The sequence below is a fragment of the Rhinolophus hipposideros genome, assembly GCF_964194185.1.
Source record: "Rhinolophus hipposideros genome assembly, chromosome: 25".
Lineage (NCBI taxonomy): Eukaryota > Metazoa > Chordata > Mammalia > Chiroptera > Rhinolophidae > Rhinolophus > Rhinolophus hipposideros.
In genome coordinates this window covers 20,436,686-20,459,745 of record NC_138071.1, presented here as the reverse complement: position 1 = coordinate 20,459,745, position 23,060 = coordinate 20,436,686, and the positions used below count along the sequence as shown (strand labels likewise).

General features: G+C 38.7%; 1 protein-coding gene across 2 annotated transcripts in view; it reads left to right on the top strand.

The window, feature by feature from the left end:
- KIAA1549 overlaps positions 1–16,747 on the top strand; it is a 102,154-nt gene extending 85,407 nt beyond the window's left edge. The window contains exons 17-20 of one of the 2 annotated variants that reach the window (XM_081038612.1): positions 4,026–4,072; positions 10,214–10,371; positions 14,956–15,101; positions 15,657–16,747. In XM_081038612.1, coding sequence (XP_080894738.1) covers positions 4,026–4,072; positions 10,214–10,371; positions 14,956–15,101; positions 15,657–15,911 — 606 coding nt within the window. In that variant the 3' untranslated portion in view covers positions 15,912–16,747. The remainder of the gene's footprint in view (positions 1–4,025; positions 4,073–10,213; positions 10,372–14,955; positions 15,102–15,656) is intronic. The other variant, XM_081038613.1, reaches the window with a different exon arrangement.
- The last annotated feature ends 6,313 nt before the right edge of the window (positions 16,748–23,060 follow it).

Below are 23,060 nucleotides of genomic sequence, written 5' to 3'. Positions count from 1 at the left end.
TATCTTCAGACTCAGTTCTTTCCTTTACTTCAGGGAAACTTTATTTCTGAAATAATTGTCTTACTCTCGTTCATTTATTAGAGGAAGAGGTAGCAATTATCTTTATATTGGGTCATCTTTGTTTTCTGTATCTACCACTTTATCTCTAATGACTTTAGATTCTTTGTCCTTTGTCTCTGCCTTCATTATGATTATCATGGGCCTTTTCTCTGTGACATTAATTTGACATTAAGCAATATCTTTTTTTCTCTTGCTAGTTGATTTCTTAGAGCCATAATAGCATTGTTTTGGTTCTCAGATTATTTCCACAGCCTGTGGTCTCCCATTTCAGTTTATTCTGCTGTCTCATCATCTCATCGTTGACTTAAAAACAAACAAAAACAAAGAATTGCCATTTGTAAGTTCTTTTATAGTTCCAAATACTTGTCGAGAATCTGATTGATACTTTCATTTTCTTCCAGACTGGGTTCTTTGTCTTTTACATATGTTCCTTTTTTTGAAACATATATTTGTTTGTTTGCTTGTTTATTGCTATAGTATGTTTGCTGAGCTGCCATGCTGATTTCTTTTTGTCTCGTTCCAGGTCTCTCCTACCTTCACTTTGGTTTGCTAGAATAGGGGTAAATTCACCTTAGTATTCTTTTTACCTTATTTGGGACCTGTTTCACTCTTGAGGATGGCTTTCAGTCTATGTTTCTGCAGCCTGACATCATAGCAGAAGGGGAAGGGTAGGGCCCAGTGGGGCAGGTCCAGTCCTCCTTGGAACTTCCACTCTGCTGTCTCTTTAGTGCCCCTACCCAACATCCACCCACCCACCTGGCTGGAGTAACCACATTCCTGTGAGCTTGTGTTCCTTCACACCCAGACTTGGGTGAGGCAAGAGTGGGTGGTCCTTCGTGCTTTTCCTTACATCCTATTGTACTGTTTAGGGGCTCCTACTATCCTTGTTTTTCCTTACTTCCTCCCGTCCTTCCCTTTCCAGTACTGCGTAGTCAACTTCTCTCTCAATAGGAAGGTAATTCTGCATGTTCTGGATATGGGGTTTGGAGCCACATCGTGTTGCCAGAATCGTTTGGTTTTTCCCTTGGTGACCACTTTTCTCAGTTTATAGCATGATTCTGTTCCTTTCTTGACTGGTTTGGTTTTTGCTGATGAATTTTAGCAGGAATTTTTGACAGATCTGTGTTATTTGCTCATTGTTCAAAGGTGTTGGAGATGAATGATTCTGTGATAATGTCTTAATGTACCATCTCAACTAAGAATTCAAACACGCAGTAAGATTTTTATAAATGCTGTTATTGAGTGGATTTCTCATTGTGGACTTTTGACGTTACCCTTATGTATTTTGGTGAGAATGATAGCAACTTAATCTGGTGGAAAATGAGACTCATTGGTTGTATCTGTGAATACCTAGTATAATTTCAATGTGTTTATAAACTGGTCATAAAGATTCTATTTGCTGCCAGGAGGAACCTGATCACTCTTTATTTGCTTCTTCTGACTACACTGAAAACCACAGGAATGTGGGTTTCAAGGTTTCTTCAGTTATCCCATAAACCTTTATTTACCATCTGATGACATTTCTCCTTTCTGCCAGTGTAAGGGTGTTAGTTATGCATTGATGAGTCAGACCACTTGATAGGTCGTATTTTCTTTCCTGAGCTAAGTTAACCTCCCTGGACTAGCCCTCGAGTAGCAGGTATGGATACCTGAGCTGAGTAAGACATTTACAAGCAGGCCCATCGCAGACTCCACCGACTGATTACCTTTCTTGTGCTGGTCCCCTGTATAGAATGAAGGGATGCATTAAAATGGGATTTTTATTGACATAGTTGATCGAAACCGTAAAATTCTATTTTGTCTCCCAAACTTGTATACAGATATGACCCATTTAGAGTAAATGCCTGCCATTCTGTCTGTGACTTTTGTAAAAAAACTTTTATTTATTTAAGTGTGTTTTTCCAGGACCCATCAGCTCCAAGTCAAATAGTTGTTTTAATCTAGTTGTGGAGGGTGCAGCTCACAGTGGCCCATGTGGGGATCGAACTGATAACCTTGTTGTTAAGAGCACCGTGTTCTAACCAACTGAGCTAACTGGTCGCCCGTCTGTGACTAAAAAAAAAACAAAAAAATTTCATTGGGACATGCAGTCTCTAGAAAAATAACATCCCTTTTCTGACTACATTAGAGTTGAGTTGAAATGCCTGGCGCAATAATAAAATAGGTAGAGTGGACAGCTGTTTGCAACATTATTTTTTTAAAGTTTACCTCTTATTAGATTTGAAATCCTGATAGGTAAACTGCTAAGCCTTGATCTTTTCTGTTTTATTTTGCGTGTGAATATGTTTTAAACACCCAAACTGTCCTGAGAGCAAAAAGGCCACTGTGAATAATTTCCAAGTCTCAATTTCCCTTTAATTCTTTGGAGAAAGAATCGAAGCTTCTTTTCCTTATATTTCTCCCTTCTTCCACACTCCCCTCTGGCCTATTGTACCTCAGTTGGGGAACTCAACAACGTCAGGGAACTCTCTCACTCTGCCAAGGGGATGGAAACAGAGAGGGTCAGAAGGTGGAGTAATTTGAGCAGTTTCATATTTAATAACCCCTTCAGAACTCTACGAGGTGTAGAGATCATTCTGTCCTTCGTGGTATAAGGAAATAGGCCCTGGGAAGTTGAGTGGCTTGGCCAGTCTGTCTGACTCCAGAGCATCTACGTCTTCAACACAATAGAAATGAAATTATGGGGGGGGGGGGGTCGGAATCATCTGTTTTGGGGAACCATGGGCAATGTAGTACAGTGGTTAAAACCATCGTCTTTGGAGTCAGAAAGACAAATCAGGAGGCAATTACTTAACTTTACGAGTTAAGTAATCAAAACGAGTGGTGAGCACTTTTTTTAATGTTATTTTGGGCCTGAGTTAGTGCTTACACAGTGCGTACCAGAAATACTAACTCAGTAAATGGCAGGTTAAAGAAAAATAAAGATCTAATAGAGCAGATCCGGAAGCCAGGCTGACTTAGTAACCTGGAGTTGTTGGTTTTTTCTTCTGCCTGTGAACAGCCAGTTGGTTCAAACTGGAGCTGGATGGACTCTATCCAGAGTTACTGTTCTGCTAAAATAGCTGATTCCAAAATAATGATTCACAGTTGTTGAAATATTGAAATAGGAGTCCCACGTACGTTAGGGTTAGGATATGTTGATTTCATGAGGAATGCAGCATAGGTCTGTTTCTTTAAATCTGATGCCATATTGTTTTAATCAAAGCGCACTTGGTTAGCTCGGATTAGCTCAAGTAAAGAGTTGATTGAACTGGGTGGTGAGTACACAGTGTGATATATAGACGATGTACACATATTACAGAATTGTACACTTGAAACGTATGTAATTTTACTAACCACCGTCACCCCAGTAAATTCAATATAAAAAAATTACAATTAAAAAAAGAGCTGATTGAAAAATATGGGGACACCTATGGAACTTAAGGACAGGGAGTATGGCTGGGCCTCCTGGGAGCCAGACAACTGCCAGAAACTGAAGGTTCTTACTTCATCTTCAAGAGTTGCTCTAATTTCTGGTTCTTTATATCTTTTTCTTTTTACAACATGGTACTGCACTTGAGTTGTTTAGTTTCTTGAGTGTATTTGAATAGCTACTGGGAAGTATCGAAAGAATCGCTTGTAATTAACGTGGCCACTTTGGCCTGTCTTTTTAGCAAAAGATACAGGTTTATAGCAAATAAGCCGGTAGGGAAGAGCAGGCACAGAAATCTGATTATTCATATTTTTGCAAAAGAAAGAGAGGTCTGGAAATTAGTTGTGTGTTTTTTAAAGTTTGGTAGCCCAGTTCCCCAAACTGAAACTTCTGGCATTACTGATGGCAGAATGCCCCAATACCATGCTAACATTTTATGAAAAAATAATTCTCTTGAAAGTTGATCCCGTAAACCTAAATTTACAAGTTTGCTGTTGTCACTTTCTAATAAGTATTGAATATTAATCTTTATCTTCTTTTGAATTTCTTCCAGAGATACGAAGACTATGGAATGACTCCCCCATCAGGCCCATTGCCAAGGTAAAGTTTTCAGGAGAAAATGTATTAGAACTTCCTAACGTAGGCTGTTTTGTTTTGTTTTGTTTCTGAATTTCATAAACTTATTTCTTTAGCTGGTATGAGCAGATGCAAAACTTTGAGTTGTGTGTTCTCTTGATCTAACCAGAAAAGCAGAAAAAAAAAGTTGAAATTTGAGTTCTGCTTTCAGTAATGACAGACTAGATAATTTGCTGAGGCCAACTGGAAAAGTTAGACAAGATTTTAAAATAAAAATAAAGCAGTATGGGGCCAAGATCTAGGAAATTTGGAGAGGTGAGCCCCGCCTTTGGGCCACTTTTTCCTGGGGCACCTGATGATTTCAGAGGAGATAGTTGAAAAACTGGGCAAAACTTTTGACAGACTTATGGGGCTAGAGAACAAGGATGATAGGCCCTTTTATACACCCAAAGGTTTTGGGTTCAGATTTTTAAGTTACATCCTAGGAGTAAGGGTAAATAAGTAAGTGGGTCCCTACAGGAACTAAAACTCAACTTGGAATTATCTCAATTCCTGATTGGATTGAGTGATCAGGTGTTGTTAGTCTCTCCAGCTGCCTGGCAGAAACAAAAATAATTCTCCTTTAAAGGAAGATAATATTACACTAGACCTTCCAGTATCATTATGGTTTTTGTACATATGAAACACAGAAACAGACACACAGAAACAGACACACACTACCAGACATAGGGAAAAAAAAAGAAAATATGACTTAAAAAAAATAAAAACAGACTATAGAAATGGAATTAGAAGAGATCCCGGTATTAGAGTTATTGAACAGAGATTTTAAAGTAATTGTGCTTAATGTGGAGTTAAGATCCATTGTATGGGAAGATGTAAACTACTAATTTATGTTAGATTGTAATAAATCAAACAGTCTGGTGTAATTTTTAGGATAAGATCCTAAAGAATGCCAAAAAATAATATCAAGATAGTGGGGAGAAATAAAATAATTTAAAAACAATCCAAAAGAAAGTAAGAAATATGGGAGAAAAAGGAACATAACAATTGGCAGGACATATAGAAAGCAAATATAAGATGGTAGAGATCTAAATTCATATATATGAATAATTACATTAAATATAAATGGCTAAACATTCCAATTAAAAGACCAAACGGTTGTCAAATGGGATTTCAAAAACTACATTTGACTTACAAGAGACAAAAAAATATGTAGATACAGAAAGGATATAGCAAATTTGAACAATATGATTTATCAACTTGACCTACTTGACATATATAGAACACTGGACTTGATTACCACAAAATACACACACTTTTAAAATACAAGATTTAAAAAAAAGTTACTATATACTGGGCCATAAGAAATTTAACAAATTTCAAAGAATTGAAATCGCTTAGAGTATATTTGCCAATTATAGTAAAATTAAGTTAGAAATCAACAACTAGACCAGCCATATATGTTTGCATATTAATCATGTATTTGAAAAGAATAATGGCTGAAAATTAATGATCTAAGTATCCATCTCAAAATATTAAAAAAGATCTAATTAATCCTAAAGGCAATGGAACGAGGGAAGAAAATAATAAAAATAAGAATAGAAATTAATGAAATAGAAAATCAGTACCATAATAGAGAGGATCAACGAAGCTCAAAATTCTTTGAAAAAGCTAATAAAATTGATAAACCCCTGGAGACTTGGAGAGCTTGATCAAGTAATCTGTAACATTATCAATATGAGGACATATTATTAATCTAGATCTTACAGAAGTTAAAAAGATTTTAAAAGACAGATTTAAAAAAGATTTTCAGACATTAACAAGATTTCATGAACACATTTATGTTAATGAATTTGAAATGGAAAAATTCCTAGAAAGAGAAAACCTGAATAATCTTCTAACTATTAAAGAAATTGAAATCATAATTAAAATTCTTCCCACAAAGAAAACTCGAAGCCTAAGTGGCTTCAACAGTGAGTGCTACCAAATACTCAAGGAAGAAAAGATGCCAATGTAATATGAACTCTTCTAAAGAATAGAAAAAGAGAGAACACTCCCAACTCATTTTATGAAACCAGCGTAACCTTAATACCAAGGACAAGGTAAGAAGACCAAGGACGTTTCAAGAAAGGAAACGTTAGGGTTCAGTTTCACTCATAAATATAGATGCAAAAAAATGTGAAAGTAAATATTAGCAGATATATCTAGCAATATAGACAAATGGATATCACATCACAACCAAATTGGATTTATTCCAATAATGCAAGGGTCATTTCGTATTTAAGAAAATCAAAGTAATTCACTACTTTGAGGAGAATAAAGGAGGAAAATCTTTTCATTTCAATAGATGCAGCATTTGATACTATTCAATACCCGCTCTTGGTAAAAATCTTGGCAAACAAAGAATAGACACAAACTTCTCTAACCTGATAAAAGTTACCTCAGCAAATATTACTTTAAGGTGAAATGTTAAAAGTTTTCCCTCTAAGAACAGGAGCAAGACAAAGATGCCTACTTATATTACTTCTAGTAACAGCGTCCTGGGGATTCTAGCCAGTGTAATAAAGCACATAAAAGAAACGAAGATTAAGGAATTAAGAGAAAGAAATAATGCTGTTATTATTCGCAGATGATATGACTTTGTATTAGAAAATCCTAAGCTGTCAACACATAAATTGTTAGAATTCAAGGAATTTAGCAAGATGGTTAAATAGCAAGATAGCCAAATTACCAGGTAGCTGGATATAAGATCAGTTTACAAAAATCTATTTTATTTATGTTTATGAGCAACAGACAGAAAATAAAGAAATTTAAAGATATTACGTAAAATAGCATTAAAAGTATAAAATACCTCTGAATAAATCTAACCAAAGATATTCAAGCCCTCTAAAGAAAGCCGTTCATGGATTGGACAGCTCAGTATTTTAAAAGTGTCAGTATTCCCCAAGTGATCAACAGATGCATTGCAATCTCATTAAAAATACCAGTAGTGTATTGGGTTTTCCTAATATGTGGAAACAGACAAGCTGATCTGAAAATACCAGGGGTGCCAAAAAAATGTATGCAAAGGAACACTTTGGTCGACGTTGCTCAAGCAGTAGTTTGCAGTAATCAGAAGTATCTGGACGCTAATGGTAACCACTTTGAGCACCTCTTGTAATTGCAGAGGTCAAACTTGACTTGTATTCATCTTTTGTTATCGGTATTTGTTTAGTATTACAAGTTTAATAGTTTTTTCTGTTCTTGCATACACTTTTTTGGTAGCCTCTGTATGTGTGGAAATGCAAAGGACCAGGAATAGCCAAGACATACTAAGAAAGAAGAATAAAGTGTTAAGACTCTTCTAAATGTTATAAATTACTGTCAAATAATTAAGACAGTGTGGTATTGCTGTATAGCTGGACAAATAAACCAATGAGACAGAACGGAGTCCATAAATAGACCCACACATGAGTGGACAGTTGATTTTGATTACAAAGAAGAAATTGCTGAGAAACAGAATTCATCTTAGAAATACTCAACTATTCTTTAATGACTAAGAGTCACACAGAAGTAGGAATGTTACCTGCTTCCTCCTTAGATTTTTCTATTACTTTTCTTTGTTCCCCTTCATTTTTAGAGGGGTTTGTTTATTTATCCCCAACTCTACTCTCCCACCCAGCTATTGCATTGTGGTCTCAAAGCAACAAAGGTAAAGGGAGCGGGTGAAGCTCAGGTGACCCAGGAAGAAGTTAATGACAGGAGGATCATCAGATCTGGTTTGCCCAGTTTTGCTCCGGTTTATACCTGTTGTCCAGCATAATTATTAGTAACTTCTGCTCTCAAAAATGCTCTAGTTTGGATGGTAAATTGGTCACCCGAGTGAAAGGATTGCGAAGTATTTGGAGCATACTGAATTACTTGAGCAGACAACCTAGGATAAAAGGGCTGTAAATATAGACAGGCTGTAAATATAGGCAGGAGATAACTGACTGGGTAAAGTAGAAAAAAGTAAATGGCAAGCGCTAGTTAATGGATGGTTGGTGCACAGCTTATGATGAGGTTAGGTGAGCTCCATTATGCATATCTTGCCTTATTTAAGCTCTTAGATCTGTAAGGTCAAAGATATCAAGACAGCTCTTTCTGAGGTCGATCTGAAACGACAGCAATTATTTCAAGAGAGTAATATAGATAGCCTGAGCTTCAATTTCTGAGATATACTCCAGAAATAACACTGTAGACTAAGGGCAAGTCAGTTTATATTCTCACCAAACTGGTTTGATCTAGTAATTACTGGTAGAGACTGCCATTTGCAAAGGACTATCATTAGACTGTCATCTTTTTAATTTTTAAAAATTAGAATAGTGGTCCTCAAGGGGGATTTGAAGACCCCTGGAGCATCCTTGAGACCCTTTCAGGGGGTCTGTGAGCTCAAAATTATTTCCATAACAATTTTAAGACATTAGCTGACATTTTTTATTATGTTGACATTTGTACTGAGGTGCAAAAGTTGTGATAGTTAAAACTGCGGGTGAATTAAAACCGTGGCAGCAGGTTGTTTGAGTTATCATATTTACCACCATCGCAGTTTCTAAAAAAAGATGGCAGATTTATATTAGCACGTCCTTGATGACGTAGTAAAAATTATTAAATTTATTAAACCTAAACCCTCGATTCTTTAGTAGTCTGTGTGACAAAAGAGGAAATACATATAAAGCACTTTGCTGAATACGGAAATTTTCGAGGAATGGCGCATGTTCAGTTGTTTGAGTTGAGAACTGCCCTGAGCTAACTGCTCCCATATTTTTCACTTGAACAAACAACTGGCAGATATTATTATTCAGACTTGGGTGGTTGACAGATACTGTCTGGAAAATGAACGAAGTGGGCCTGTCGCTTCAAGAAACACAACTGCAGTAACAGTATCTTGCCAATAATAAAACTGAGCCTTCAAATGAAAATTAGAGTTTCGGAAACTTTCCTCTGCTATCGTGAACTTGACAGCTTCCTAGTACTTAAAGACTTTTCTGATGAGCTCAATGGTGATATTAATGAATGTGATATTTTCCATACTGTAAAATGAAATGTATCAATACCTAGAAAGTCTACGGAACACAGTGAACTAATATTTTCCAAATGACCAATGTCATAAAATCATAGGTGGGTCCATTCAAAGTGCAAGATACACCAGTGGGCTTTAATGTAACAGAGTATGAAAAGTTCATCGATATTTCAGATTCCATGTTGCCACTAACCCGTAAGAAAACCTTGTTGAGTTTTGGTGTGGTATGAAAGAAGAATATCGGAACTATTTGAATACTATCTGAAAAGGCTATTACAATATTCCTTCCTTTTCCAACTACATATTTATGGCAACTGATTGAATACTAAGTATATGAAAGTCCAGATATCTTCTATCAAGGAAATTTGAAAAAGATGTAAAACTCACTATTTTTTTGGAAATATAATGAATTTAATGAAAATATTATCATGTAATATGTGTACTATTGTTATTTTAAATAAATTTTAAAAACAAGTATTTTTTAAATTTCTCAGTTTTAATTTCAAATATAATACATATGTATAGATATAATACACAAAAATAAAAGCTCTTGGGAATCCCCAATAATTTTTAAGTATATGGGGATCCTGAGACCAAAAAAATTGGAGAAACACTGACTTAGAGCACTGGTTTTCAGCTTGGATAAATCTCGGGATTATCAGTGGAGCTTTCAGAACTACAAATGTCTGGGCCCCACCCCTAAAGATTCTGTTTTAATTGATCTGGGGTGCAGCGTGGGCATCGGGGCTTTTAAAGCTCCCCAGGTGATGGTCAGGTGGGCCAAAGTTGCAAATCACCACTGTAGTCAGACGCTGGAGATGAACAGGCCCTAGAACTTGACTGCGTCTTCTTTTGAGCTGTAAACTAAAGGGTTTCTTCTTCTTCAGTCTCCGACAGAGATCGGTCAAGCATCTGCTGTCTTCCAGGCAGCGTTCTGGAGTTTCAGCAGTGAGCCAACAGAAAACGTCCCTGTCTTCAGGGAGCTCGTGTTCCAGGAGAGGAGATGGATGATAAACCAGGAGACAAATGGGTCTTATTTTTTCCCGTAGGGCTGAGGGTGCCCCTAGTCAGATGCCAGAGATGGGGTACAGTGTGGTTCTGATGCTTCTTGTGCTTTGCTTCAGACCCGGTTTTAGCCCTGGTGTGTTGCAGTCTTCAGAGCTGGTGCCTTCTGAGCCCCAGCAGCCCCAGGCATCCACTGAAGGCCCGTATGCTGCCCGAGGGATCTACTCTGAGGACATGCCATCGGTGGCCCGGCCTCGGCCTGTCGGGGGCACCACAGGTACACGTGACTATTTAGCTTGCATTTCTGAACTAGAGGATGCCTGCTTTTTGGCTAAATTCTGACAGAGTACGTTCTAGACTTCTCGGTGTATCAGCAATCCCAGTGTTCCCAGCAACCTCTTCCCCTGGTAAGAGCTGCTTTCCCTCTGATCCTGGTGAGATGCAGGGCAAGTGGGACGGGACAGTGTGTCTAAGATCTGGACACTCACGTCCACTGATTCATTCCTGAATCCGCGTCTCAGAAGCAGTCCCTTCACATGGAATTCACAGCACACCTCTTTCAGGTAAAATGGTTCTAAATTCTCACGGTTAAACTGAAATACCTATTTGTGAGCACTTGTTATGGCACAAAAACATTTATTTGTTTCAAAGTGGGCAGTTTTCCTGCTTTTAAGAAGCAACTGTAAAAGTTGTTGGAACTTTTAACCATAGTTCAATTTCTGGAAATTTTGAAGCCAAAGCGAAAATTAATTTTGTTAATTTTTTTGTTAAAAAAAATTCTAAAAATTGTAATTAGTTGATTTGAGAAACATTATGCATAATTTGGTTTGCTTAAAGTGAAAAGATAACATGGTGTTTTTCCTAGACCACAATTAAAATTAAGGGATTAGATCTTTTCTCTTTTTTTTAAAGTTTATTGGGGTGACAATTGTTAGTAAAGTTACATAGATTTCAGGTGTACAATTCTGTATTACATCATATATAAATCCTATTGTGTGTTCACAAATCTTTTTTCATGTATTCACTTTTTTTTTAGAAAAAGAGCTATAAATACATGTATTTTAACAGTCTTTCATGCTTAGTTTTCGAGATACATGTAAAGATTTGAGAAAATGAGGAGCCCTCAGAATTTGGGTAAATAAAAAAAGAATGTTTTCTGAATTGAGTGTTCTCAATGATTATATCTAGATTAAAAATAAATAACATCTAGATTAAGAATAAATTTATTTTCAAAAAATGAGTTGAAAAGAAAAAGAAATACATTTATCTTAACGTCTCCTAGGAGTTTTGTGTTAATAGTTGAAACACAAGAAATTCTCATCAAGGTCAGTAACTGCTTGGTATTTATGTGGGACTTGTCCTGAGACCTTTGTAAATCCCCAGATTTTCAAATGCTGCTATACTTTACATTTGATTTCCCTAATCGGTCCAGCAGAAGTACAAGTGGACCAGCTAATTGATCCCCTGCAGACCCATAATGAGAAACACTGCTGGGGGTTAACAAGCCACATCCCAAATTCTCATAGGGCAGTTAGTTGAGTAGTCTGCCTCACCAGCTTCCCTGAGATCTAATCTTGTACCCCATATTACAAATTACTGTTTCATGTCATAAAACATCCTCTCAGTAATAGTTGATATTATGAATTCTATATTTGGGGATGTTGTTCAGGGTTCTAAAGCATTTAGGTAGTTTAAGATCCTAAGCTCTTTGCGTTTCTTGTACAACTCTGCACTCTGAAAAATCCTTGAAGTTCATTATCATGCCATCCTACTGCATTTTATTACAGGGGCTCAAAGCTACTCTTTTATTTTCCCCATTCATTTATTCACCCTCCTTTTGAAGACTGAAGCTTTACTAGGAGGAGCTATTACATGTTCAATGATGTATTTTGCTATTTTCTAACTTTCTGGAGAATATACACCTTTATAATGTCATCAAGAAACTAGGACAATTCCAAATTAGCAATAATTGGTGGGTAATTATCCATTATGGTCTCCTAAGCAGTTCTTGCATTTTGCATTGTCTGTCGGTGAACAGAAATAATATAGCCTGATATCCTATAGGATTTCCCATACTTCACAGGTACTATGCTTTGCAGTGAGTCTTGTTTCTCCTGCTAATTGTTGCATAGCACATATACCAAGTAAAATTCAGACATACTCACTTAATCTAGAAGGATATAGAAATTATATGTATGAAACATTTGAAGAGGAAGTTATTTTCTAATTTCTAAGAATGAGATGAAATTATGTAAAAATTTGTAGTGGAAAAAATATTAAGGTATACAAGAAGAGTTCCCTTTCTGATTATGTAAAATTATCAAACATTCATATGTCTAAAAATGACCCAAAACAAAAGGAAAATAGTACCTAGGCAAGATTTACAGCAGAGATGATGATCAAAAAGTATTTTTGTTATAGAGGATGGCTCATATAAATTGATAAATGGGCAAGCCTCAAGAGATAAATGGGCAAAAGGACAGGAAGAAAGAAATCACAAAAGAAATGTGTGTGTACTATATGAAAGTAAACATGAAAAATGCCCAGTTTTGGAAATGATCAAAGACATGCCAATTAAAACTCTGATGAGGCACCAGCTCCATTTCAGTCATGAAACTAATTTCATGATAATGTGTATGGTATATATGGTATACATGGTATACCATATATATGGTATATATGGTAATGGGATAACATCAGTACTTACCTCCTATGGTGGTTCTGATGATTAAAGAAGATAACATGTAAAGTGCTTTAAAATAGTGCCTGGCACATCATAAACTATTAAAAAATATAGTTGTCATTATTATTATTACCATTATTTCTGGTGTTGGTATAAATCATTAAACCTAGGGAAAGCATCTTGGCAATGACTTAGTGAGCTTTTGATTTGGTAATTCCACCTCTGGAAATCTAGGCTCTCCTTCCTGAAGGAAATCCAAAATAGTGGAGAAAAACTGCATGTATAGAGATGTTTATCAGCATTACTTCTAATAGCAAATAAATGTAAGCTCCCTGAATACCCAGTAAAAAGGGCATCAGTGAGTAACTTGTGCAGCTATTTAATATGAAGCGCTCAGAAAGAGCCAGAAAAGGGGAATTTAAGATTTCTGTGTTGCCTCTTATGCTTTCAGTACCTGACCTATTTTATTTCCTTTAATCCTTGAAATAACATCATGAGGTCTTTTTTTTTTTTTTAAATCCTATTTGAGAAATGAAGGATTGGGGCTCAGCAGGAGTGGTAGCCGGATGCCCAAGGTAGTGGGGTTTGTCTGTAGCTGGGCTGGAATGCAAACCCAGGCTTGTTGGGCCTGATGCCCCATGTTGAATCATGGAGGAAGCCTGGGTTGTATCATTAAGTGACTAAAACGAGGTGCAAAATCACGTCTGAATTATGATTTCAACTACCGTTGGGATTTTAATGCAAAGATCATCTTTTTTCCCTATGCAGTTGTCTGAATCTTTGTAAATGACAGAGAACCCTGTGCTGCATTTGTGTTCTTTGTGAGATTCGCTCAAACACTGTTGAGCATATACTACTAACAGTCCTAATAATTTTAGTAATTGTTTGGAATCTTTAGTAACTGACAAGTGCACCTGCAGAGAATGTTACTTTGAGAGGAGCGTGGAAGGTTTTTTTCTGACCTTTTGTTTTTAGTTAACGTTATATATCCTAATAAAACTATGGAGTTTTTTTTTTAATGTATTCAATTAAGGGAGGCTATTAATTAGACAACTGGAGGAGGAGAAGATGGAGAGGACCGCCTCCCTTACTTCTGTGAAGTCTCTGAACCTTGATGGGATCAGTCTGAGCATCACAGTTATATTTGATGATCCTAGGAACCTTCGGAAATAAGTGCTTTTGTTTCACAGTGCTTAAAGATCGCTCTCTTTCTCCCTTAATCTGCAGAGTTGGGATATTTCCATATGCAAAAGTTGATGGAGAAAAATATGTTGGTTAAAGCTTGGCTTTTCCTAGCCACACAGGGAGGGCTACAGCATGTGTAAATGTAGGATAACAAGCTCAGATAACGTTCTGGCTTTGCCATCAGTGTGCCTCACTGATGAGGTTGGGTGGGTGGCTTTACACTTTTAATGTGATACAGCTAAGTTACGGAAACAATGGAAGTATAATGAAAATATACCACAACATTCTGAATTCAGATAAATATACACCCTGCGTTTTTTTGTTTTTTGTTTTTAGATTTGGTTAACTTTTTTTTTTCTTTAATTTATTGGGGTGACAATTGTTAATGAAATTACATAATTTCAGGAGTACAATTCTGTATTATATCATCTATAAATCCCATTGTGTGTTCACCACCCAGAGTCAGTTCTCCTTCCATCACCATATATTTGATTCCCCCTTACCCTCATCTCCCACCCCCCCACACCCTTGCGTTTTAAGACAAAAAAAAGAAAACACGTTGTATTCTCAGCTCCTGAGATTCCCAAAGCTACGAGCCATAAGCAGCCAGGTTTCAGCTTCTTTATGGCTCCAAGACCTTTCACTCCTTTCTGTTGAATAAATAAGATCTTTTTATTTGTAACATCTACAGAAATGAATGGAGGGCCTTTGTTATTTATACCTTTTGTTCCCAGTCCTTTGATGTCTAGCCAGGAACATAATATCACATCAGTGTATTTAAAGGAAGTCAGAGCCCCTGAACCAAGAAGCTCACAGTCTGTTTTTCTCAGGAAATGTCATTCTCTGGAGGTAGAATTGGTGCTGTGTTTGAACAATACTCTTATCCCCATCCCTACGGGACTGTGGGGGTCAGAACCAAAGGGCCTTCCTTACTGGGCAGCCTTGCTCTCCTGCCAGTGTTGATAACCAGGCCACTCCATTGTGTTCCTTCAGGCTCCCAGATCCAGCACCTGACTCAGGTGGGCATTGTGAGCAGAATCGGGGCTCAGCCAGTGGAAATTGCACCAAGCAGAGGCAGCCAGTATGGGGGACCAGGCTGGCCTTCGTACGGGGAGGATGAGGCAGGCCGAAGAGAGGCCGTGAGTATCTTGTGTTTGGGTCACGATGGAGAATTTAGATGTAATCGCTTAATTCAGCTGCTTCTGCTTTGGGGATCCCTTTTAAAAACCCAGAGTGGGAGAGTATTGGCATTGAACTTTTGGAAAGCATATAATTTTTCTTGAGGCACGTTTCAGACTTGAAGTCATGATTAAAAAAAAATAACCTTTTAAAAAATCATAAAAGCAATATTCATTACAGAAAATCTAGACAGCTCTCCCGGTCCCTCCCCATTCTCCCAGCGGGCCACACAGCGACTTGGCCAATGGGATCATTCTTTCTGTCTATCTTTAAGCAAGTATTTATTAGGTGCCTGTTAAGCTCGAGGATTTCTTTATTGGACAGCTCTCCCTTGAACAATTTCGCCACGGTTCCTACTCTCTGTTCCGGTCCTAGGGGGTCCTTGTGGAGGGCTGAGTTGTTGGGTGGGAGATGGGTGGGGGAAATCCTGGGAGCATGCTCGCTGCCAGTTTGAGTTTGATTTTCCCCTCCTGTTCTTACATGGGAAGTACAGCAACATCTGCCATGTTTTTCAGACACACATGCTCGGACATCAAGAGTATTCTTCTTCACCGCTGTTCCAGGTGCCAAGGACTTCAGGCAGGGAGCCCTCGGCTCCTCCCGGGAACCTCCCACACCGGGGGCTTCAGGGCACCGGCCTGGCTTATACCACCAGCTCCACGGAAGACCTCCAGCCCGGCCACTCCTCCGCTTCGCTCATCAAAGCAATTCGTGAGGAGCTCCTCCGTCTCTCCCAGAAACAGACCGCCGTGCAGAACTTCCACAGCTGATCGGCCTCCCCTTGCACATTTGCCAAGTGTCCGCTTCCTGTGGAAGCAAGACTAAAAGGAAGTCAACGGAGTGGGTGTTTGTAAGAGGACGAGCGTCTCCTGGGCTGGCTGCCCATGGAAGGGAGCAAGTTGCAATTTTAGAAGATGCCATAAGTCACGTGACAGCTCATGACGCTTTTAATACGTTGGCAATTTTGTGACCACTTGGGTCCAGTCTCAATTTATGTACTTTTGGCCAAAAGCCAGCAGCATTTCACGAAAGGCAAACCACAAACCTAAGCTGACAAAATTACTAAATTAGTCTCCTTTTTCAAAGCGAAAGATGAACATGTAGAGATGGTACAGGGATAACTGGAGTCCAGCCTTTCCACGGGAAGATGTGATTCAGGCTGGTTTGTACGATGAACCTGCTGCTTTTTCTGAGAAAAGAAATTTGAAGACATTTTATTAACAGTGTATGTCCTTCTTTTTCTCCATAGGAACTTATTTTAATAGTAATATTAACAACAAGGATACTAAGACTGTTCGGGAATTTTAAAAACTACTAGTGAGAAACCAAATGATAGATTGTAGAGCCTGATGATTCCAAACAAAGCCATCATCTGCATTTTTTTCTTCTACTTCTGGTGCTACAGCTCCAAGGGCCCTTCATCTTTTATGTCTGTGAAATGCAACATTGGCTTTTTCGATGGAAGCAGATGTTGAAAGTTTCATTTTGCTCTAGAAGGAAAACAAAAAACGAAAAACAACTCCCCAAGTGAGGGTGGGTAGGTGGTGGGAAGCTTAGTATTTATTTGGTTATTCAAAATACATATCAAAGTTTAGATTTACTCTCTTAATCGTATTTGCTGTTTATTGATTGAGAATCCCATTTCAGCACATGTCGTCATTAAGGCCAGTCTTGTGGAAGGAGGCTTTTTGGAGGTCTTAACCAATCCTTGCACTTTGCCGATGAGTGATTCACAAATTTTGTTTGAATGAGAAATCTTACATGAGCAAAAATTATGTTTAAACATTCCTAGGACCACCAAATTGTGATTCATGAATATGGGAATAGTAATCAAATTGTCTGTGTTCAGACCTGGAAATGAAACTGAGTTCTCGCCAGCCTCTCTCTGCTCAATCAAGAAATGTAAAGAAGACCTTTGAGAACACAAGGGCAAGGAGAGGGGCACTCCTAATTTCTGATTTTATTGTGCTTGACTCTGCTGAGTGACTGTTAAAACCATCTATGTGCTTTGGACCTGACAGCGGGTATCAGCTCCCTTGCCGTTTACTCCCGAAGTCAACAAATGCCCCACTTCCCAAATCAGAATGCGGGATATAATAACAAGGGCTGTTCTATTTTCTGGTACCTGAGTGACGTTCAGAAGAAAAACAGGCTTAGATAACATATTTCTACTATGAGTTTTTAAAATTAGATTAACTAATACTTTAAACAACAGATGTACAAACAGAATTTGGGGCTCTGACTAATCAAAATCTGTGTCATATTTGAAGAACCCTAAAACAGCTAAAATAGGTTTTTGAAGTGTAATCATCACTCCAGAATCATATTGCAGCATTTCTTTCATTGAGCCTGTCTACAGCCTTACAATAGAGGGAAAATTGGTTCCAGGAAGTTAAAATGCAGCCATTTTTCATCTGTACACCCCTGAAAGAGGAGGGAGGGGTGCGGGAGAATTAGTCTCAAGGATATTAAATTAAGGAAAGGGAACTCCTTTTCAGGCAGTCCTCCCAGGCTCTAAGAGCATGGGAGAGAAGAGCCCCTTCTGGGTTTGATTTCTTACCTCTCGATCTTGGTTTAATACCCAGAGTGGAACATTCTCTTTGTATGTCACTAAAAGATACCAGTTTTCCTGAATATGTTATTAAGAATTTCAGATATCCAAGCAGTATTATGGATACCTTACAGTGAATTCGAGTCCTGTGACAGCAAGTGGAGTAAATGCAGGCCCCTCTTCTCCCATTCTGCTCAGTGTGGTAAGTGTTTGCACTAAGAGTGTACCGAAAATGGTTACCGCCTTTGTACAGTGCAGAAACGGGCCTCTGTGTGAAAGGGGGGCTGCAATAGTGATTTCGATGCCTTTCCAACTAGCATAAAAGGATTCTACCGGTATTGTTCTTCTTAGACTTGATACACTTGTAAACCGATGTCAAGACCAAAGAGAACGTACAGTAAACAACCAGTGGTGTGTGGTGTGAGCAGGTCTGTGGCATCACTGCACTCTTGTGTGGGTCGTCATGCACGCTCAGTTTGCCCTTGTTTTCTCTAACCCCCTGCCCCATCCCTTTTACTAGTCACCAAACTCAGGGCAGACTAGCTGTCATGGGGATCACCACACCAAATGGATCTTCAGACACTCAGCTAATGTAATCGACTTGAAAGGAAGGCCTCGTGTCCAACATGTGTGCTTTGGAGTTCCATTTCTTTGAAGCACTCTTAAAAGGAAAAGTGAAATTTGATTGTCTCTTGTTTTTTCCTATTTTCAAAGTTCTAGTGGTACTAACATGGGAAGTACCCTTCTCTGAGCCTCATTCTCCCCAGCAGCCAAGCAAGAACAGAGCTCCCCTGCCCACCCCACCTCCCAGGATTTCTCGTTGTGAGAATCAGATGTGATCATGTGTGCACACGTCCCCAAAGCACTGTGAAAATGTAAAACGTTATCTGTATGATGATGCTGGATGGACGATCTGGTATGCTGTGATCTTTTCGTGAATGAATTCACATGGAGGTGTGACTCTTCTTTCTCGCTCCTGATTTGCTTTACATTCGCTTCCTTCTCCATTAACTTTCAAGTGGCGTTTCACCAAAATCTTTCTGCTCCTGATTTTCTGCTGTTTCTGGCCTCAAAGATCTCAAACGTGAATGCTGCCTTCTAAGATCTTAGACTCTAAGTCAGGTAGCACAGACGGGTATAAATACCCATGTCTAATAGATACACATAAATAACTTGGTTTAAACCCCAATAGGATGTGCCGAAAGTACACAAGTGCATTAGGTACCCAGAAGAAGAAGCGGAAGTTGCACATTGGGAAACAGGATCTTGGGGAGAAGTCAACCGGGAGCCACTAATGAAGGCAGAGGAACTGGCCAAGCAAATGGTGACACAGCGTGGGAAGAGCGGGCCTGGGACGGAGGTAGAAAATGGGTGAAGCTGTCATCGGAAGGGAACGTGACCCTGAGCTGCTATAAGGGAACAAAGTTCCTAACCACACGGGTTAGGGAGTTTTATAAGAGGAGGCAGTGGTGCTGTGAGTATATGTTTGCAGTAATACAGCGAGAAAATGACCAGGCCTGTGCACATGGTCTACGGAGGAAGAGATCATTCTGGAGGGAAGGGGAGAGTAGCAAGAACTGCTGAAGGACCCAATGTAAAGTATGAAAATAGTGGTAAGAATTACACCATGTGCACCCCTGCTTAGAGCAGATCTCAGTGGTCAGCCATTGAATCCTTTGCGGAGCATTGTGGGTTATAAATACAAATATTTGACTTCTTTACAGCTACCTACACATTGTCCTGCAAATTTTATTTTGTTTCAGAGTATGTTTCGATTTGGGTGGCACATTTGAGCAGCAGATTAAGTAGTGGGTTTTTGCCAACCAGACTTTTCAGGGCCCCAGGCCGGTGATGCAAAGCCCAGTTGAAGAAGGTTCTCTTGAAGGCTTTGGGTCAAAACAAGTGATTCTGTGCTTTATGAGCCTCCTGTTTAACTGTGTCCAGGGTGGGTGTTTACGGCATTTGCACAGCTTCTTAGTGCTCCGGTGACCAAGCCAATCACGCGGACACTGATTTGCATTTGCCGTAATTCACATGTTAATCATTACCTGAACTTCTCTGTCCCCTTCATGTTAGATTCTTAGACCTGAATGAATTTGTTGGTTGGAAGGAAAACTGGTTAAGGTGCTGGGGGTGGGGGGGGAGGGTGTAGAGGGGAAGGGGGCTCCAGTCTTAACTCCGACACTACAGCTCTAGTTGAGTTTTAGCCATTTCATTTCTACCTCCAGAACAAGTCTCCAAAGCCAGCCTCCAGGACCCACATTTGTCCCAGACATGAGCGTGAGGAAGTCCACTTCTATACCTGCAAACAGACCATTGACTACAAAACACATTTGTATGGGATGGTAACTTGAACTTCGTTTTTACATTTAATGCAACACATTAAAAGATATTCTTGTAAGGTGAGAGGGGCTTCTGTGAGGAACTGCTGTAAAGTACTCATAAAATGTAATAGGCTTACACTTATTACTTAGTGAACAAGGAGTGTGTATGTACATTTCAAGTTTCTTTTGATATGTTTGGAAGTGATTTTCAGTGTTGAAACTAGGACTCCTTTCTCTAGTATTAAAAAGACTTGAAAACTGAAACTTCACGGTACGATCCTAACTTCCATGCTTATGTGTGTAATGGTACACTTGAGAATTTATCTTGAGAACACGCAGCAGCATTGAAATTTAGGGAAAGAATATTTAAATGCCTTTGGAAACATGAAACAAAGTTAGGAACCAGCAAGCAAGTGGAGAAGGAGTGAATGTCTTCATCTGAGTCCAAATTAGTTTCCCACAGGGTAGATAATTATGCAGATGTCTTGCTTTTCCTTCTTCCTCCAGGTTTTTCTGTTCTGGGGCCACTTCACATTTAAAGGAAGTATGAATTGGTAGGAGGGACCAAGATAAAAATGTAAGGGATTTGGCTCTTGTGGTTCCTGATTCCACAGAACCATTCTGGACAACTTGGAGTCTCTTCTCATGCCCATCAGACTTCATGCCTTCATAACTTGACTCCCTAACTTGCAAGTTAGGAATAGTACAGGGCCAAGTTGAAGCCAGACACCCAATACTGTTCCTCCTGCAGATATGGGGAAAGAAGGAGGCACTAGAGGAATGGGAGCTCCACCAACTAACTCAGTTGCTATAAGCACCAGAGAGCCTATTTCAGAAGAGGGGAGTAGAACTCAGCTTTGCTTTCTTCCAAGGCACCTGCTAGGGAGCATGGAGAGTGGGCTAGCCTTACCCTTACAGGAAAGGTTGCTTAGCAGAGCCACTCTGGATGCTGCCTTGTCACCTTCTACTTTGTCAAGGTCCATGTTCTTCTGACTCTTCCTGCACTCTCATTCCTAGATTATGAGTGTTAATGTATGAAAATGCGCAGAGTAAATTGAGGCCACTCGTGGCTCAGTACTGCAACTTGAACTTGACAATCATGATTTGCTGGTCTCAAACGGGCACTTAAATTTCGGTATGGGTGTATGATTTAGTAATCGAATCCTCCCTTCTATTTGACGGTTACGTTTCTACCCTTCAATTAGCTGCACTGTTTTCTAATGTGCTGTAGAGTTTTTGAAATAATTTATGCAAGTGTTTCGTTTCCATGTTTACAATTTATACAGCTTTCCTAGCATTTTAAATGGAAATGTCAATAAATGCTATGAATTGGTGTCAAGTGATATTTTCTGTTTATTTCCTTTACAACATGAGCGTTTTCTCGTTTGTAAAATGTGAAAGTTGAATGAGATGATTTTTTTTTTTTCGGTCTGTAATTTTTGTGTCCCTGGTGAGAAAACCCAGTACTTGGATTTTCCAAGGAATGAAGTTGAAAGTAGTCTATTCACTATGTGGAATTTGCAGAATTGTTTTCACTCACATTGGCTAGTGCCGCTCCTTTCTACGCATGTTTTGCTTTACTGCTACCTGCTAATCAAACTGATGCTTCCACTAAGAGCAGATTCATTTTGGAATTAAAAGATTAGGACTCTACAGTCTAGAAAGACAAATGAGAAGATCAAAGTCTGTACACTCTGGAAAGGTAATAGGGTAAACCGGGAGTTGTTTATGAAACCTAAGAAAATAAGAACCCCTTGAAAAGGAACTGAAATGCAGTGGACCATAACTGAATGAAATGTGAAAACCTGGATAGGATCCTGGAACTACAAACAAGGTAACCAGTGGGAAAATGGTGAAATGCAAATAAAGTCTAGAGTGTAGCTGACGGTATTGTGCAAAGGTTAACTTACTGGTTTTGCTAACTTTACTATTGGTTACTTGACTTTAATATTAGGGGAAGCAATGTAAAAGGTATACAGAAACACTACGTTATTTTTGCAGTTTTTCTCTAAATCTAAAATTATTTTTTAACAATTTAAAAACTGGCGCAGTTCTTAAATGAATCGTTTTCAGTACTGGTATGGTTTTTAAATTAATCTGGTACAAAGGCCTCCCCTTGCAGAGGCTAATATGAGCCTGCTCTGGGTGTCCATTACCCAGAACCTGCCATACTTTACGGGGCAGCCAGCTCCTGCTGAAGTTGAAACCGTAGTTAACAATTGTAAGTCTCTGCAGAAAATAAGTCTTCAGGAAGGAGAGTTCAGGGCCAAGGATCGACCAAAAGGAGAATTTAAACCTAAAACCTAGAGCAGATAGAGCAGTATGAAACAGCCTTAAAAAAAAAGTTTGAAGTGTTTAAAGAGGTTACAAAAAAAACACAAACAAAAAAATACTAGTAAACAACGGAGAAGGATATTATGAAAGTTTAAGCACATTTGACAAAACCCAAAATCCTTGAAGGAAAAATAAGGGAATTGAAAAATACGCATGTGCACACCCAATGGTCAGATACTCTCCAATATTTTAGATATAGCTGAAGCAGTAGTTATTATGACAATTTTAATATATCTTTGTTTTAATAAATACAGTTTCAGATTAAAAACTAAAACACAGTGTAGACTAACTGGTACAACTCATTCCACTGAGACATCTTATATGCCCTGAATGTAAATAGGTTCAAAATGGTAGAAGAACAAGGAATGACTAGAAGCAGCTAAGGTCAGGCTGGTCCCACGCCCTGAGCCTGAACACTGAGTTGACAGTAATGAATTTAAACCATAATTCGCATAATTGGACATCCCTCTTTCGCCTCTGCCACGTTGCACCCGCCAAAGCACAGCTTAAGGTAAGAAGAAAATAAGAAACAATAGGAAATATGAAGAAAAATGTTTTGCTCCAGTGTCTGAATTAGATAATTAATGAAATGTTTTCGTCGTTGTTGGACTGTGCACTATTTATCTTATAACTTTCTTCCTCTAAAGATCTCTCACACTTGCCTTTCTGCACCCTTTGGGGGAATAAGTGGGGTGGTGTGTCTTTGATTT